This window comes from Eschrichtius robustus, chromosome 4 (genome assembly GCF_028021215.1).
Source record: "Eschrichtius robustus isolate mEscRob2 chromosome 4, mEscRob2.pri, whole genome shotgun sequence".
NCBI classification, from domain to species: Eukaryota; Metazoa; Chordata; class Mammalia; order Artiodactyla; family Eschrichtiidae; genus Eschrichtius; species Eschrichtius robustus.
Window position 1 is genome coordinate 3,573,073 of NC_090827.1, and position 15,297 is coordinate 3,588,369.

At 43.5% G+C, this 15,297-nt stretch overlaps 1 protein-coding gene across 4 annotated transcripts in view; it reads left to right on the forward strand.

The window, feature by feature from the left end:
• Positions 1 to 15,297, forward strand: part of RAPGEF2 (Rap guanine nucleotide exchange factor 2) — a 247,726-nt gene that overhangs the window by 224,126 nt on the left and 8,303 nt on the right. For 3 of the 4 annotated variants that reach the window (XM_068542403.1, XM_068542405.1, XM_068542406.1), the window contains 9 exons: positions 775 to 932; positions 1,556 to 1,796; positions 3,655 to 4,038; positions 5,841 to 6,052; positions 6,143 to 6,266; positions 6,868 to 6,891; positions 7,944 to 8,167; positions 9,593 to 9,787; positions 13,152 to 13,304. In XM_068542403.1, coding sequence (XP_068398504.1) covers positions 775 to 932; positions 1,556 to 1,796; positions 3,655 to 4,038; positions 5,841 to 6,052; positions 6,143 to 6,266; positions 6,868 to 6,891; positions 7,944 to 8,167; positions 9,593 to 9,787; positions 13,152 to 13,304 — 1,715 coding nt within the window. The remainder of the gene's footprint in view (positions 1 to 774; positions 933 to 1,555; positions 1,797 to 3,654; positions 4,039 to 5,840; positions 6,053 to 6,142; positions 6,267 to 6,867; positions 6,892 to 7,943; positions 8,168 to 9,592; positions 9,788 to 13,151; positions 13,305 to 15,297) is intronic. The other variant, XM_068542404.1, reaches the window with a different exon arrangement.

Below are 15,297 nucleotides of genomic sequence, written 5' to 3' on the forward strand. Positions count from 1 at the left end.
ATTATTAAATCATGTTTCAAGAGTTGTCCCCAGGCTTTTATAAATGGAAATGAGTTTGTAGCTATCCATAGTAAGTAGTATTTCTCTGGGAGCTTAAACGTAGAACTAGAAATGTTGAGCAGAGAGTTCAAAGTGAAAGTGAGTCATTGGATTTCCGTTGCCTCTTTTTTGATGCCAAGAAATGTCACCACGCACCACTGCTTTTTTATGCTCTGTATAATTAGGAAATACTGTCTGTGTCAAGCTTTCTTTACATTTGACTCCATTGTGACCTCATTTATTTCTCTGAAACACTGGAGAATGAAGTTGGGACAGTTTGGATTTTTTTTTCTCTATTCATTTTTTACTCAATTTCTTCATTTCTTTAAGATTATAAAACAACTTACCGTTCTGAGGCAAAAGTCATCATTTGAGTGACTAAATGCTTTTTTAAAAATGTGCTTTTTCTTAACTCTATTTCCATGACTAACTAGGGCTTATCTTTTCTTGAATATATGTCTGTACTGAGAAACTACTACTATTTGTTATGATTTGTCTTAAGCTAAAAAGGCAAAGATTTTAGAGAAACATGCTATGCACTTAAGAACATGAGTTGGATACACTTAAGCAGGAGTTGCTTTTGCAATTTCCAACCGAATTTATTAATGATAGTTGTACGTTAACGGCGGGTTTTCTGAAATATGGTTTATTTATTGTCTGTGCGCACTACCTGTTGATGAGTCATAAGTTTCTAACTTGCCGATCGTCTGTTTTCTACCTTTCCTGTTGGTTCAGCGACATCGGGATTGGTCAGTCTCAGGATGACAGCATAGTCGGATTAAGGCAGACCAAGCATATCCCGACCGCGCTGCCCGTCAGTGGAACCTTGTCATCCAGTAATCCTGACTTGCTGCAGTCCCATCATCGCATTTTAGACTTCAGTGCTACTCCTGGTAAGCATGGCCCACACTGCTTTTGTTTTCTCGTCTTTTTTTCCCCTGACATAACGGTAGTGCTGTGTGTGTCTCTCTTGGCATGGCATGGACTCTATCAGATGCTAAAAGTCAGGATAAAATGTAAATTTCAAACAGCTGGAACCGGTTCATTTTTGTTCTTCAGACCAATTTGATGTGCCCATGTGCAAATGAATCTCTCTGAACTTGCATTCTCTTTCCTACAATGAAGTTAACACGCACCGTGCGGGTGTCACCAGGTCATGTTAAATAAAGAGTAAGAGGCGTATTTTCAGTCAGCTTCCTGGGCTCTTCAGTGTAATAAAGATGGACTTTAGTTTTAAATTTTTCATTTTCTGCTGCCAACCTGACAACCATCATGCTGCTGTGTGACCTGATCTGTTTGCCTTTATCTGTGGGTAATGTGGTTATCCTTAGGGCAGATGTGTTCGTGCAGCATGCCTGTATATTGACTGAGTGAATCTTTGCAGGAGGGTTGAAGTAAGGGAGAGAGGACAGTTTAGCATTATCTTCTCAAGGAGACGTTTTCAGGTTGCATCCCGTAATTGTGTTGCCAGGTACTGAAATCCTTTCTGCTGACGGATGGCTCTTCTCTCCCCCAGACTTGCCAGATCAAGTGCTAAGGGTTTTCAAGGCTGACCAGCAAAGCCGATACATCATGATCAGTAAGGACACCACGGCGAAGGAGGTGGTCATTCAGGCCATCCGGGAGTTTGCTGTGACCGCCACCCCGGATCAGTACGCACTCTGTGAGGTCTCTGTCACGCCAGAGGGAGTGATCAAGCAAAGAAGACTTCCGGATCAGCTTTCCAAACTTGCCGACAGAATACAGCTGAGTGGAAGGTAGACGTCGTCTATCCTGTTGGATTTCTTTACCCCACCCTTAAACCCACATCAGAGTCTGGTGAACGCTTTCTGAGGGTTTTTAAAATAAGTTGCAGATTAAAAGCAAGATTTTCCCCATTCACCAAGCATTGCCGTATCAAAGGAAATGCACACAGTAGACTGTTGACCCCTCGCAAAGGATCTCTTAGGAGCTTGTGCAAAACAGGGGCGCTGTGACCTGACCATTGTTCCTGCCGGCCAGCGCTCACGCTCCCGTAAGGACACGCTCCCTTCTCCTGGGAGACGCACCTTCACAAACACATCTTCCACTAGTGTCCTCTGTCACCCGCTCCTGCCTATCGGACTTTTCCAGGAGCTTCGTTTGTTTATGCGGAGATGTCTGTGACAGTGTGGCTGGCTAAAACTGCCTGTTATTGTTCATGACACTATGAAAAACCCTTCTTAACTCTGGAACCAAACCTCATTTGCCTCAGAGTGTGGTCTTCTGCTGCTTGGTCTTCAGAGCGCTTATATCACACAGTACTCGTAGGAGAATATTGTATGGGATCTTGTCAGCCTCTTGCGTGGTGTTTCCATTGATAAAATGTAATTGATAGCCTCAAATCACAAATAAGGGAAAGTTGAAAAAGTAGTTCAGTTTTGGCTCTCGTATAATGACTAGATTCTGCACTTACTGAAAATTGTTTTCATAAATCACGTTTTTTCTTTTTTTCTCGCCGTATGGAGTGTTTCATTGTATTCTTGACTTCTTCGTGTTATGCATCTAAACCCGGTTTAATTCATTCAGAGCTTCTGCTTTCTTGCTGTCAGCTATACCTTCCTTTGTCTTCTTCACTTTCACTTTATTTCCAGCCCTGACACTAGCGGGCAGGGTTGTTTTAGGAGGCCCATTGTCTCGTTAGCGTTTGAATGTGCACTGACCTATCTGTAATCATGGTGGAGTTCTCCAAATCTCAGTGAGGCGCAGAGTCATGATTCACAGTCAGTATTCAAGAAAATTACAGGTGGATTCACATCGCGGGCTTCATGAGTAATCAAAACTGTGAACGTGAAATCTGTGAGTGTCAAGGCCCCGAGGTCTGTGTCTTCGGCAATATATGCAGAAGGCCGGTTTAGCAGGACCACCCTGCTCATTCTGTTTCTTCCTTTATGGAATCTGGCTTAAGGAGAGCATCTTTGTATAAAATCAGGAAAGAAAAAAAAAAATCACAGGGCAAACATCTGGATTCTGTTTTCGCCAAGTCACTTAACGGAGAGAGAGGAGTGCTCACCCTGAGTTTTCTCTCTACAGCGGGCGTCCATCTTTGCGAGCCTCCGTTTCCTCATCTGACAAATAGGAATAATACCTGCCCCACTTACTTGGAGGGTTTTCATGAAAATCAGATATTTGAAAGTTAAAATCTATTTTAGGATCGTTCTCCGCATAGGATCAGAGGGAAATAGCTTATAGGTTTCTTTGGTATTTGAATAAGTAGGTAAACTTGGATTGATCAATCTTGCCTGCTTCCTTCCGTAGAGGTTTTTTCATTATTTAAACTGATAATTTTACAAATTTAGCTATTTTCTGTCCTTTTTAGCAAAAAAAAAAAAAAAAAAAAGGTAATCTAGAAGGCAGGGAAGGACAAGACAAAATGGATCGCACCTGGTCCAGATGCAATTCCATGTGATGCGGTAGTCTCTGTCGGCGGCGTCTGGGCCGGGTTCTGTGATCTGGTGACCGAGGAGCGGCTGCCTTCTCTGTCTGTCCTTCCGTCATTCAGTGGATCGCTCTTACCACCGCTGAGTAGACAGCACTGTTCGTTCAGGGAGTATCGCGGGACTGCTGCTTAGGCTCTGAATTCTGTGTCTGTCACAGGTATTACTTGAAAAACAACATGGAGACAGAGACGCTTTGTTCAGACGAAGACGCTCAGGAGTTGCTGAGGGAGAGTCAGATCTCCCTGCTGCAGCTCAGCACCGTAGAGGCGGCCACGCAGCTCTCCATGCGGAACTTCGAGCTCTTCCGCAACATCGAGCCCACTGAGTATATAGATGATTTATTCAAGCTCAGATCGAAAACCTGCTGCGCCAACCTGAAGAAATTCGAGGAAGTCATTAACCAGGAGACGTTCTGGGTAGCCTCTGAGATTCTGCGGGAGACGAACCAGCTGAAGAGGATGAAGATCATCAAGCATTTCATCAAGATAGCTCTGCACTGCAGGGAGTGCAAGAATTTTAACTCCATGTTTGCGATCATCAGGTAAGAGCATATTTGTCGTAAGGTTCGATTCAGTTTGCAGGTTTAAAAAATGTATCCATCCCTGAAAGCCATGTGCTCTGTGTGAGTGTAGTAGTTTTTAATTGCATCATATGGAACAATTCTTTTTCTCTGAATCCTAATCTTAATCCTTAATTTAAAATCTCTTGTAATGGATGGACCTAGAGATGATCATACTAAGTGAAGTAAGCCAGACAAAGACGAATATCATATGATATCGCTTATACGTGGAATCTTAAAAAATATATATATATATAAATGAACCTATTTACAAAACAGAAACAGACTCACAGACGTGCAAAACAAATGGATAGTTAGCAAAGGGGGAAGAGGTGGGGGAGGGATAAATCAGGGAGTTTGGGATTAACATGTACACACTACTATGTATAAAATAGATAACCAACAAGGACCTGCTGTATGGCACAGGGAACTCTCCTCAGTATTTTGTAATAGCCTATAAGGGAAGAGAATCTGAAAACGAATAGATATATTCTTTTTATATATAGATAGAATAGATATATATAGATATATGTGTGTGTGTGTGTGTGTGTGTGTGTATGTATATATGATGAATCACTCTGCTGTGTACACCTGAAACTAACACAACATTGTAAATCAGCTATACTTCAAAAAAAATTCTCTTTTATGCTGATTTAAAGCCCAGAAAATCTATATTCACCACTTTTTTAGCTCTGTGACTTTGGGCAAATTATTTGAACTTCTCTGAAAGTCAGTTTATTTCTCTATAACATAACAGTGACCCAAAGAGTTATCAAGTAGACTAAATGACATAATGTATGTGGAGTTTCAGCCAGCACAAAGCAGGGGGATGCCTAGTAAATGTTACTTTTCTTCCCTTTTAAGTGCTTAGACTGAGGCTGGAAGAAAGTGCAGACTGAAACAATGAGCAATATTGATGTTGCTGGTGATGATTCAGTTAGTCATTTTTTCTGTCTAGGAGTTTGATCATTCTCTTATTGGTTTTTTTTTTTTTTTTTACTTTTTATTGGCGTATAGTTGCTTTACAATGTTGTGATAGTTTCTGCTGTACAGCAAAGTGAATCATTGATACGTATACATAATATCCCCTCTTGTTTGGATTTCCTTCCCATTTGTGTCAGCACAGAGCATTGAGTAGAGTTCCCTGTGCTCTACTGTATGTTCCCATCAGTTGTCTATCGTATACGTAATATCAATAGCGTATGCATGTCAATCCCAATCTCCCAGTTCCTCCCCTCCCCCTCCCCCCTGCTTTCCCCCTTGGTATCCATACATCTGTTCTCTACGTCTGTGTCTCTATTTCTGCTTTGCAGATAAGACGGTCTATATCAGTTTTTTCAGATTCCACATGTATGCGTTAACATACGATATCTGTTACTCTTCCTGTTCTTATGGCTTTTGTTTCATGTTGCTGCTCCAGGATATTTGTCCAGTCTGTTTTATCAGACGGCTGCTTGGCACCAGGCACTTTATGTATGGAGGTGAAGCAACGAAACACAGCCCTGCCCTCAGGACACCTGACATTCCAGTTGTTCTGTTCACAGTAAACAGACCAGGAGGGTGTAAAGGGAAGAAGAGTAAAACCCCTCGGCCCTGTCCCTGGGTCCAGCTTCAGTTCTCGTTACCCAGAATATTAACACTCGTATGAATCCTGTACTTTGCTGTGTATTCACAGCGTTCACACAGAGCTGTTACATGTTAAGAAATAAACAACATGCTCTTTTACTTACTTCGTAAGGATGAGTCGTTTAATTTTATACCGCTTTTCTTTTTTCCCCCCTCAGCGGCCTAAACCTGGCACCAGTGGCAAGACTGCGAACCACCTGGGAAAAACTTCCCAATAAATACGAAAAGCTGTTTCAAGATCTCCAAGACCTGTTTGATCCTTCCAGAAACATGGCAAAATACCGCAATGTCCTCAACAGCCAAAACCTACAGCCTCCCATCATCCCCCTGTTCCCGGTGATCAAGAAGGACCTCACGTTCCTTCACGAGGGTAAGTATAAGTTGGAAGATTTCTGTCTCCACTTGTGGAGGCATAGGGTAAATGCCACGTGATTCCCTTTTCCTTCTTTGCCAATTACAGGGAACGACTCCAAAGTCGACGGGCTGGTCAATTTTGAGAAGCTAAGAATGATTGCAAAAGAAATTCGTCACGTTGGCCGAATGGCCTCTGTGAACATGGACCCTGCCCTCATGTTCAGGACTCGGTGAGTGTGTCACCCTCAGCAGTGCTCGCGGGGTTAGGGAAGGTTGAGCTTAGAGCCTCCTAGTAAATGAGAAGATTTTGAATGGGCCCGCCTGTAGCATGGTGAAATGTACCAGGGTGTGTGGGGAATCTCCGTCGAGCTCTGACTTGGAATGACTGTCTGATTCCACATCCAGTGTGCACTGTGGGCTGTCAGTGAAAACGGTTGGTCCCTCAGACATTGTTCATTGAACGTGAGGCACAGCTATTTTTATTTTTCAGAACGCTGACTTGCAGAGCTACAAGGTGTAATTGATAGCATGAGCTAAAATGTATAAACAACCCGAACAGTATTGTCTCACCGTCCACACAAGGGATTTAGCTGTCAGTGTAGCCAAAAATGATGAATCCAGTGAAGGAGAGAACAAAAGTCTTTAGAACCAAATATTTACGTATGCTTGTCTTTTGAGCCAGAAAACTGTTGCTGGTCAAGTTGTGTGTGTGAGAAGGTTTGTGGGCTTCTAGTACTGCTTATCCAGAAGTCTAGTCCTTTCTTTCTGAGCTTGTGATCTCTCTGTCTCTCTCTACACCCATGCTTCAACCTCCACGGCTCTCACTTACAGGAAGAAGAAGTGGAGGAGTCTGGGGTAAGTGGCGAGGACACTGCACCCCCACACTGTTCTCGTCCCGCTCGTGGCATTGTTTTCTTACCCGCTGTGTTTTCTGATGCTTTGCATTTTTGCTTTTTTTTCTTAACCCTCTTGCTCTAGCAGAATTTCAGTTGGCAAACTGACTTCAAGTTTAATCTACTGGGGCTTTTGCTTTTGAGGTCATGACCCAAGAGAGCTGTGAAATGATTGATGATTGTTCTGGGGAACAGTGGGCCAGGCCTAGTCCTGAGCTTTCAGAAAGACTTTATTTTAGTATAATTTGTGTGTTTTGAAATGAGAAAAATCTAACCTGGGGTGAGGGGAGAAAGGATGTCAGAAGGAAAAATTGTGCAGTTTAAATACTATTGCACAGATTTTTGAGAAGTAAATATATGTAATACAAAAGGTGCCCCTCGGTGTTAAAACTAAATTTTTTACAGCTCAACTAACTACTGTTTTCATCCTATAAATCAATTCTTTTCAAAAATAATTCTTAACAACTCATGTGCTAGTTTCCATACCTGTGTTTTCACATTTGCATGACCATTTTATTAACAGATTGACCATATTACTTGACAAACTCACTACATTTAACCCAAGCAATAAGAAAACAATCGTGAACATTGTAATTTCTTTAAATTTATGTAAGACATCCTCTTCAGGAGAAAAGAAATTAATGTCACTCTTAATGATTGCAACTGTGTGTTTATTCTTGCATGAGCTTTTACATATAATCATTATTACTTGCTGGCTTCTACAAGAGAGCTGCCTTGAATGCTCTATAGAGGCGAAAAGTAGAATTTTCTAGTTGGAACAGAACAAGTGCCAAACATATATGTGTATGTAGAGTGTATGTAGGATTCTCTTTAAACTTGAAAAAAATTTTTTTTTGATCTGTATGATTCTATATTCCTTTGTAAAGTTTACTTACCAGAATGAGGCATGTGGCCTTTTGAACGTAGGCTATTTGTAGGAGTCTCGGCACGTTTCCAGTAGATAAAGTGACCCCATGCTGGAGCGAGCTGCAGCTCTACCTTTTCGTCTTCCAGGTCTCTCAGCCAGGGTAGTACAAACGCAACAGTGCTAGACGTTGCTCAGACAGGTGGTCACAAAAAGCGGGTGCGTCGTAGCTCCTTTCTCAATGCCAAAAAGCTTTACGAGGACGCCCAAATGGCTCGAAAAGTGAAGCAGTACCTGTCCAATTTGGAGCTGGAGATGGACGAGGAGAGCCTTCAGACGTTATCCCTGCAGTGCGAGCCGGCCACCAACACACGTGAGTTTCTCCTTAAGGCGGCTGCCGGGTCCGGCTGGAGTGCAGATTGGTTTCCTGGCTGGGCGCGGGGGGACCTAGCATCCTGAGACAAGCTCGCCTTTCCCTTGAAGGTGGCTCTGGGGACCACGCGGCGCTGTCCCGGGCTGAGCCCCGTGCCCAACGGGGTTCGCGTGGGGACCACGACACCGTAGGCTTCTTCGGGGTGACTGGCTTTGGTTTCATCCCGACGCAGCCAGAGTGCCGTCAGGGAACACAGGGGCAGGTGCAGCTCCCGTTTGCATCCCTTGTTTTCTCACAAAGATGCTTGCCAAGGGATGGGCAGCCTGGAAGGGGCACAGAGCTAGGTGTGCTGGCCGCCTCTGACCCCCTCAGCCCGGCCGGCACTTGGCAATGAGTTCAGCTACCGTGTAAGGCAGGAATTCTCCACAGGGAACCACAGCTCAGCCTAATGTGTAGCTCCCCGGCCTTTGAAAGTCCGGCCAGGCCAGAAATGGGGGCTACTTTCTCTTTCTCGGCATCCATATTTGTAAGACAGAGGCGTTTTCCATTTAGGACACTTCGGGGTCTTTTATGGGCAAGTTTGAAGATACCGTCTATAGGGCTTAAATGTTAAATAATTTGAGAAAGATTCAGGTTATCAGACTTACCCAGGACACTCTTAAAGCGCTGTGTGTCGTGGTGAAGAGTTTGTCCTCAAGGGGCTGATTGGTCTGAGTTCAGATCCTGTTTGTTCCTCGTACTAACAGTGCCACCTTAGGCCGGTTACTTGAGCTCCGTTAACGTGTAAGATGGAGGAAGGAAGTCACTGAGTTGTCTTGAATATTAACACACTTAAAATACAGCATTTAATTGCCCTGTTAAATTGGCTTGCTTTCCATCTGCCGTGGAATTATACACTCAGTACGATACTCAAGGAGTATTGGCTGCTATTAGCGACATAGATAATTCTACCCCATTGGAGAGAGAATTTGATAGTGAAAAGACGGCAACTGGTATCATCTACTAACTTAAGACTAAGCTCATATATGTCAAGACATTTTGGGTGCCATTTTGGAAAAATAATTCCTAATGGTCTTCCTGTCGTAGCTTGTATAATAGATTTGTGTTTTTCGTAGACATACATACAGCGTACTGAGCTATCCACATTTTTCGTTTCTTTTTAAATGTGGTACTTGAAACAGTATCATCTCTCGAGACGGCTTGTTTCATAAAGTGAATCTTGGTTCCGGCGTGCCTTCTTTCTGTGACGGAGGTTCTCCCCCCGCCCGCCCGTTTCTCTCCTTTATCTATGGGCCACAGGGAAAAAAAGATACATATTTCAGTGTTCTAACTGTGGGAGATGCTCATGCGGTTCTAAAAGTATCCCGTGTGTGGCCACTAACCTCTTAAACGTCTCGTTCTGTTTTCACGCCGAACAATTACCAGTGCCTAAGAATCCCGGTGACAGAAAGCCTGTCAAGGCCGACACCTCCCCGGTGGCCCCGAGGGCAGGGCTGCAGCCGAAGCCGCCGCCGCCGGCTCCGCAGCCGTCACAGAGGCCCAGCCCGGGGCTGCAGCTGCCCGCCGTGCCCCTCTATCCTTCGCGGAAGAAGGTGCCCCTGCGGGATCTCCCGCCTTTCGGTAGGTGACTAAGTTCGTGCACACTTTTTTTTTTTTCCCCCCTCTTAATTTATTTTTTATTGAAGTAGAGTTGAATTACACTGTTGTGTGAATCACTACAGTCAGTTAATCTTTGACAAAGGAGGCAGGAACATGCGGCGGGGAAGCCACAGTCTCTTAGGCGAGTGGTGCTGGGAAAGCTGGACGGCCGCGTGCAAATCAGTGACGTCGGGACACACGCCCTCGCGGCTGGCACAAAAGCATAAACTCAAATGGCTCACAGACTTCAACGGAAGACAGGACACCATTGCAACTCCTGGAAGAGAACACAGGCAAAACATTCTCCGGCGTAAATCGTAGCAGTGTTTTCTTAGGTCGGTTTCCCAAGGCAATGGAAATAAAAGCAAAAAATAAACAGATGGGACCTAATGAAGCTTACAGGCTTTTGCTCACCAAAGGAAACCGTAAACAAAACGAAAAGACAGCCTGTGGGCACTTCCCTGGTGGTCCAGCGGTTAAGACTCCGCGCTCCCAGTGCAGGGTGCCCAGGTTCGATCCCTGGTCCAGGAACTACATCCCACATTGCATGCTGCAACTGAGAGTTTGCATGGCGCAACTAAGGAGCCCCCGAGCCGCAACCAGGGAGCCCGCCTTCCACAACTAAGACCAACACAACCAAATAAACAAATATTTTTTAAAAAAGAAGAGGCAACCTGTGGTCTGGGAGAACATATTTGCAAACAATGTGACCGGCAAGGACTTAATTTCCAAAATATACAGACGGCTCGTATAACTCGACAACAAAAAAACAAACAACCCACAACCCTCTTTTGGCGCTATTCATTCACTGCCTGCTTCTCTGACTAGGAAACGATACTTATCACGGGTAACTTCATCTGGTATACTTGAGTGTCCCTCTGGTTGTTCCCTCTTTATAAGACATTAATGTTCACAAAGTTAAACTTCACTTTTACCAGTGGGAAGGACTGTTTTCATAGAGCATCTCATTTAATCATGCTCGTTTGTCATAGCGGTGGGAGCAGAGGCATGCCATGGGGAAATTATGCTATTACTCATTTAATTTTTAACAAGTACAGAGGCTGTTTTGTCCATATACCTTGTTTAAACTAGCTTTGCCGTATGATCAATGAGTTGCTGGAATTTAGGCGGAATATTTTTAAGTGAAATGATTTGTCTGGGGGCGAACTCTCATTTGTTGAATCACTGACTCTGTAACTTGGGAGGAAAATACAGTCAGTTCATGAATGTTAAAGGAGCCAAAGCAGGGGCTTCCCTGGTGGTCCAGTGGTAAAGAATCCGCCTTCCAGTGCAGGGGATGGGGGTTCAGTCCCTGGTCGGAGAATTAAGATCCCACGTGCCGCGGGGCAACTAAGCTCATGAGCCACAACTACTGAGCCCGCGTGCCACAACTACTGAAGCCCGTGCGCCTAGAGCCCGTGCTCCGCAACAAGAGAAGCCACCGCGATGAGGAGCCCACGCACCGCAGCGAAGAGCAGCCCCCGCTCGCCGCAACTAGAGAAAGCCCGCGTGCAGCAACAAAGACCCAATGCAGCCAAAATAAAAAGAAAGAAAGAAATATTTGCATTGTTCCCCCGTCACAAATGAGCTGAATTAGTGTTCCTTTGTCCACTGTTTTGTTTTTGTTTTTTTATTATTATTATTTATTTATTTTTTGGCCGCACTGCGCAGCATGCGGGATCTTAGTTCCCCGACCAGTGATTGAACCCGTGCCCCCTGCAGTGGAAGCGTGGAGTCTTAACCACTGGACCGCCAGGGAAGTCTCGCCACTGTGCTGTTAATATTCTTATATTCCCAAGTCCCCTGCAAGCCGACCTCTATTGCCTCTTTTCTGTCGAGCTTCTGATATGGACACAGCCTGTTAACCCCCATGTAGGTGCACCTGATGGAAAGCCATCCCCGCCCCCCTTCCCCAGAGAGACTCTCTCTCCAATATTTTTAGGCCTATTTGAATTTATGACCTTTAGAGATGCGGATGGGATAGTCATGTGTCTTCTTAGGATAGTTTCTCATCGAAAGTCACAGAATATAAAATAGTAACTCAGAGATGCTGAGCCCACCCCCGTTCATGAGGTAAATTTTGTCTGAATACTTCCTGCATGTTTACTTCAGTGTCTTCCTCATCCCTAGAACTACTTCTGAAGTGGAACAGATTTTTCTAAGGCATAGCATCCTCACATCCGTCTTCACTGTTTGAAGGCAGCACTTTCTGAATCTGTGTACGATGCCGGCTTGGAAATCTTTTCCAAATCAAAGCTATTCATTCGTGTAGCTTTAGTGTAGCTGGTATTTTCATGTACCCTGTATATATCAGTATCTGCACATGTAATTAAAAGATTGCTTGAAAAATGATTTTTAAAAGATTGTATTAAAGTAGTATCGAACACTTACAGGTGTTGAGGTGAAATGAAGAATTAAATCTTTGTTAAATTTCATTGCCTCCTTTTTGATGGATTCTGTTAAGTCTGAGAACATAAAAACTAACATTCACTGAGGTAGTGTCAACCTATAATGCCTTCCCTCAGGTCTCTTTGTTGTTCAGAATGAGGTAATTGAGAGTGCCTCATAATAATAAGGCTTAGTAAACATCTCTTAATGTGACTCCCTCATTCCTAAAAGTAAAATTTTAGGGGAAAAATCACCTGATATTGGCACATGGAATCTTTTTCTCCCGCTCTACATCATCTGACTTGATCCTGCACTTGGTGCTGCGCTGGATGGCTCCCCCACTGCCGGGAACCTTCCCTGGTGGCTTCCGGGACCCTTCTGGGACCCGGCACTCTCTGGGTCCCCTCCTACCTTCTCTGTCATCCGCTTACTGATCAAATATGAGCCTGATTTCTTAGCGCTCCTTCAGTCTCTTTTCTCGCTACTTCCTTTTGGCTCTTCGCTCTTGACTTTCCTTCCATCACTCCCACGTCCCATGAGCTAACTTTTCCAACACCACCAGAATACCTGTTTCCAACCCAAACTTGAGTTCTGATAAATATTGTGAGCTGCGCCGCTCTCATCCTAACTCAAAGTATTTCCAGATCGTCTCTTTGTTTCTTCATCGCTGTCTGATGTATTGTTGAAGAGGTTGGTGGTCAAGGTTTGGAACCCAGAGTGGAATAACAGCAGCAGCCTTTCTAGTCCTCGGCAGGTGTCAGCAGACACACGGCGGGCACCTTGTGCCCCCTGTGAGCTCATTGTTTACACGGGCAGAGTACAGAGACCACTGAGCCTGGAAACAACCTGCAACGACATGTGACATGCAATCTTAACACAAAAAAAGTGTTTTTGTTCTTCACGGTAGTCTTTTCAGTCTTGGAAATTGCATATTGAAATCATTTTCTTTCTCTTACAGGTATAAACTCTCCACAAGCTTTAAAGAAGATCCTTGCTTTGTCTGAAGAAGGGAGCCTGGAGCGTCACAAGAGGCCAGCAGAAGACACGATATCGAACGCGTCTTCCCAGCTCTCCTCCCCACCGACCTCCCCGCAGAGCTCGCCAAGGAAAGGTGACTGGATGACTCCTCTTCTCCTTCATGGGGACCTGTGCTTTCAGCTGTGATAAATTCTAGTTAGAGATTACATCACTTCTGACATTAGAGTCGTTTTAAATGACCTCGGGAATTCGCTGGCGGTCCAGTGGTTAGGACTCCACGCTTTCACTGCCAAGGGCGTGGGTTCGATCCCTGGTCGGGGAACTGAGAATCCTGCAAGCTGTACTGTGTGGCACCCCCCGCAAAAAAAAAGACCTGATGTGTAACACCCAATGGATTTTTTTTCCCCCTCAGTTTATAAATTTGGAAGAACCTTGGTACTTTTTAATATTATAGTTATAAATAAATAGCGTTAAGCTTATATAACTATATAAGCCCTTTCAAAAATTCATTTTTTTACTGATTGTAAGTGTGGAAATAATTCTTTTTATACTAACAGTTGTTCTAACTAAATATGATTGCATAGCATTCATCACAGAGTAGAGGCCTATAAAAACATAAGAAAAACTAATATCTTCCTGATTTATCTTTCATTGTGTTAACATGAGTCTTGATTATCTTTTTGGTTGCTATCTTGTTTTATTTTTAAGGAGATTAAATTTTAGGCACTCAGACTCTCCTTCTGATATTAATGCTTTCTTATCTTAAAATACTAGATAATTTTCTGCTGCATAACCTCGGGGTTACATTCTCCCCTACCCTATAATTGAATGGGCGTAAGTAAGCCGGTAATAAACGGCCAGGACAGTTTTCACTAGACGAGGCCAAAGAGATTAATCCACTGTTAGATTTCACCGGCACAACAAATACCTTTCCTGCTTTACTTTTTAGCTGTCTCAGACACGTGTGTGTTCTATGTGGGTATCAGTCTCTAGTCCTTGTTCAGTGGGTGCGTCTGAATTCTTCTCTCGTCCGTCGTTGGGTGGCAGTGGCGGTCAGCTGAGATCGTTTGGCTGTGGGTAGTTGGACTAAACCAGCTCCCCGTCTTCTCGTGGAAGTGAGAACAGTAACAAGAATTAACAGTGCCCCACGGACCTACGGGATAGGTGGGCCAGCGGGAAAGAGAGGGGTCATCTCATCAGTTGAGGAAAATGGGGCGATTCCTCCCCATGCCACGTGCTCCACCTGAGGGATTCTTTTTCTAGAGATTTTTTTTTGGGGGGGTAGACTGTTCAGGGAGGGTTTGAAATCTTATCTGTCAGAACTTGCAGCGTGGTTTAAAAGAAGACATTTCATGGATGAACACGTGAAATCTTATCAAGACCTGTGCAACCTTTTAAAAAAATAAATCAGGAATTCATAATTTACTGAAAGGATGGGGAAGTACTCTTCAGAGAGTAAATTAGCAACATTTAGGTGCTCTAGATGGCATTTTTTTTATTAGGTTTTCATTGTGTACATATAATCATATAAAGTCAGTATTTTAAGTAACATGAGATTCTTAATAATGTAAAAGATAAATGAACACTGAGAAAGGAGATTTGGATTTTTTTGTTAAAAATGTCAAGACAGGCCTCTCTTCCTTTGTGACTTACAGAATTATTTTTAGCAACAAAGAGTTAAGGGTCCTTCAGGCCAAAAAATGGACATCTGTTTAGACATAGTGATGGTCCAGGGAGAAAAATGGAGATTTTGTACATTATGTCCTTCAAAACAATCGGCTTTCATGTGATTTATCCAATATATTATTAATGTTGAAAAATTAAATGGCAAAAATCCAAAGATATCTTCTTCAGGTCTTATTTCTTATTCATACATGTCCATTTAAAGTTATAATGCAGATCTTTCCAGTGGAGTTATTCTATGCTGTAAAGTTCTAAAAGTGAAAACTCCATTGAAAACAAAATTACTACTGACTTTGCAGTTTGAGAAAAAAACATACTTTTAAATATCATCCTAGTCATTCTTCAGTTTCGTTTACGTAGACTAATGTAGTATAATTTATAGTTAACAGAGCAGCGTTGCGTCATGCCGTGATCCAGTCTGCAGCAATTCCTGGGTCATACAA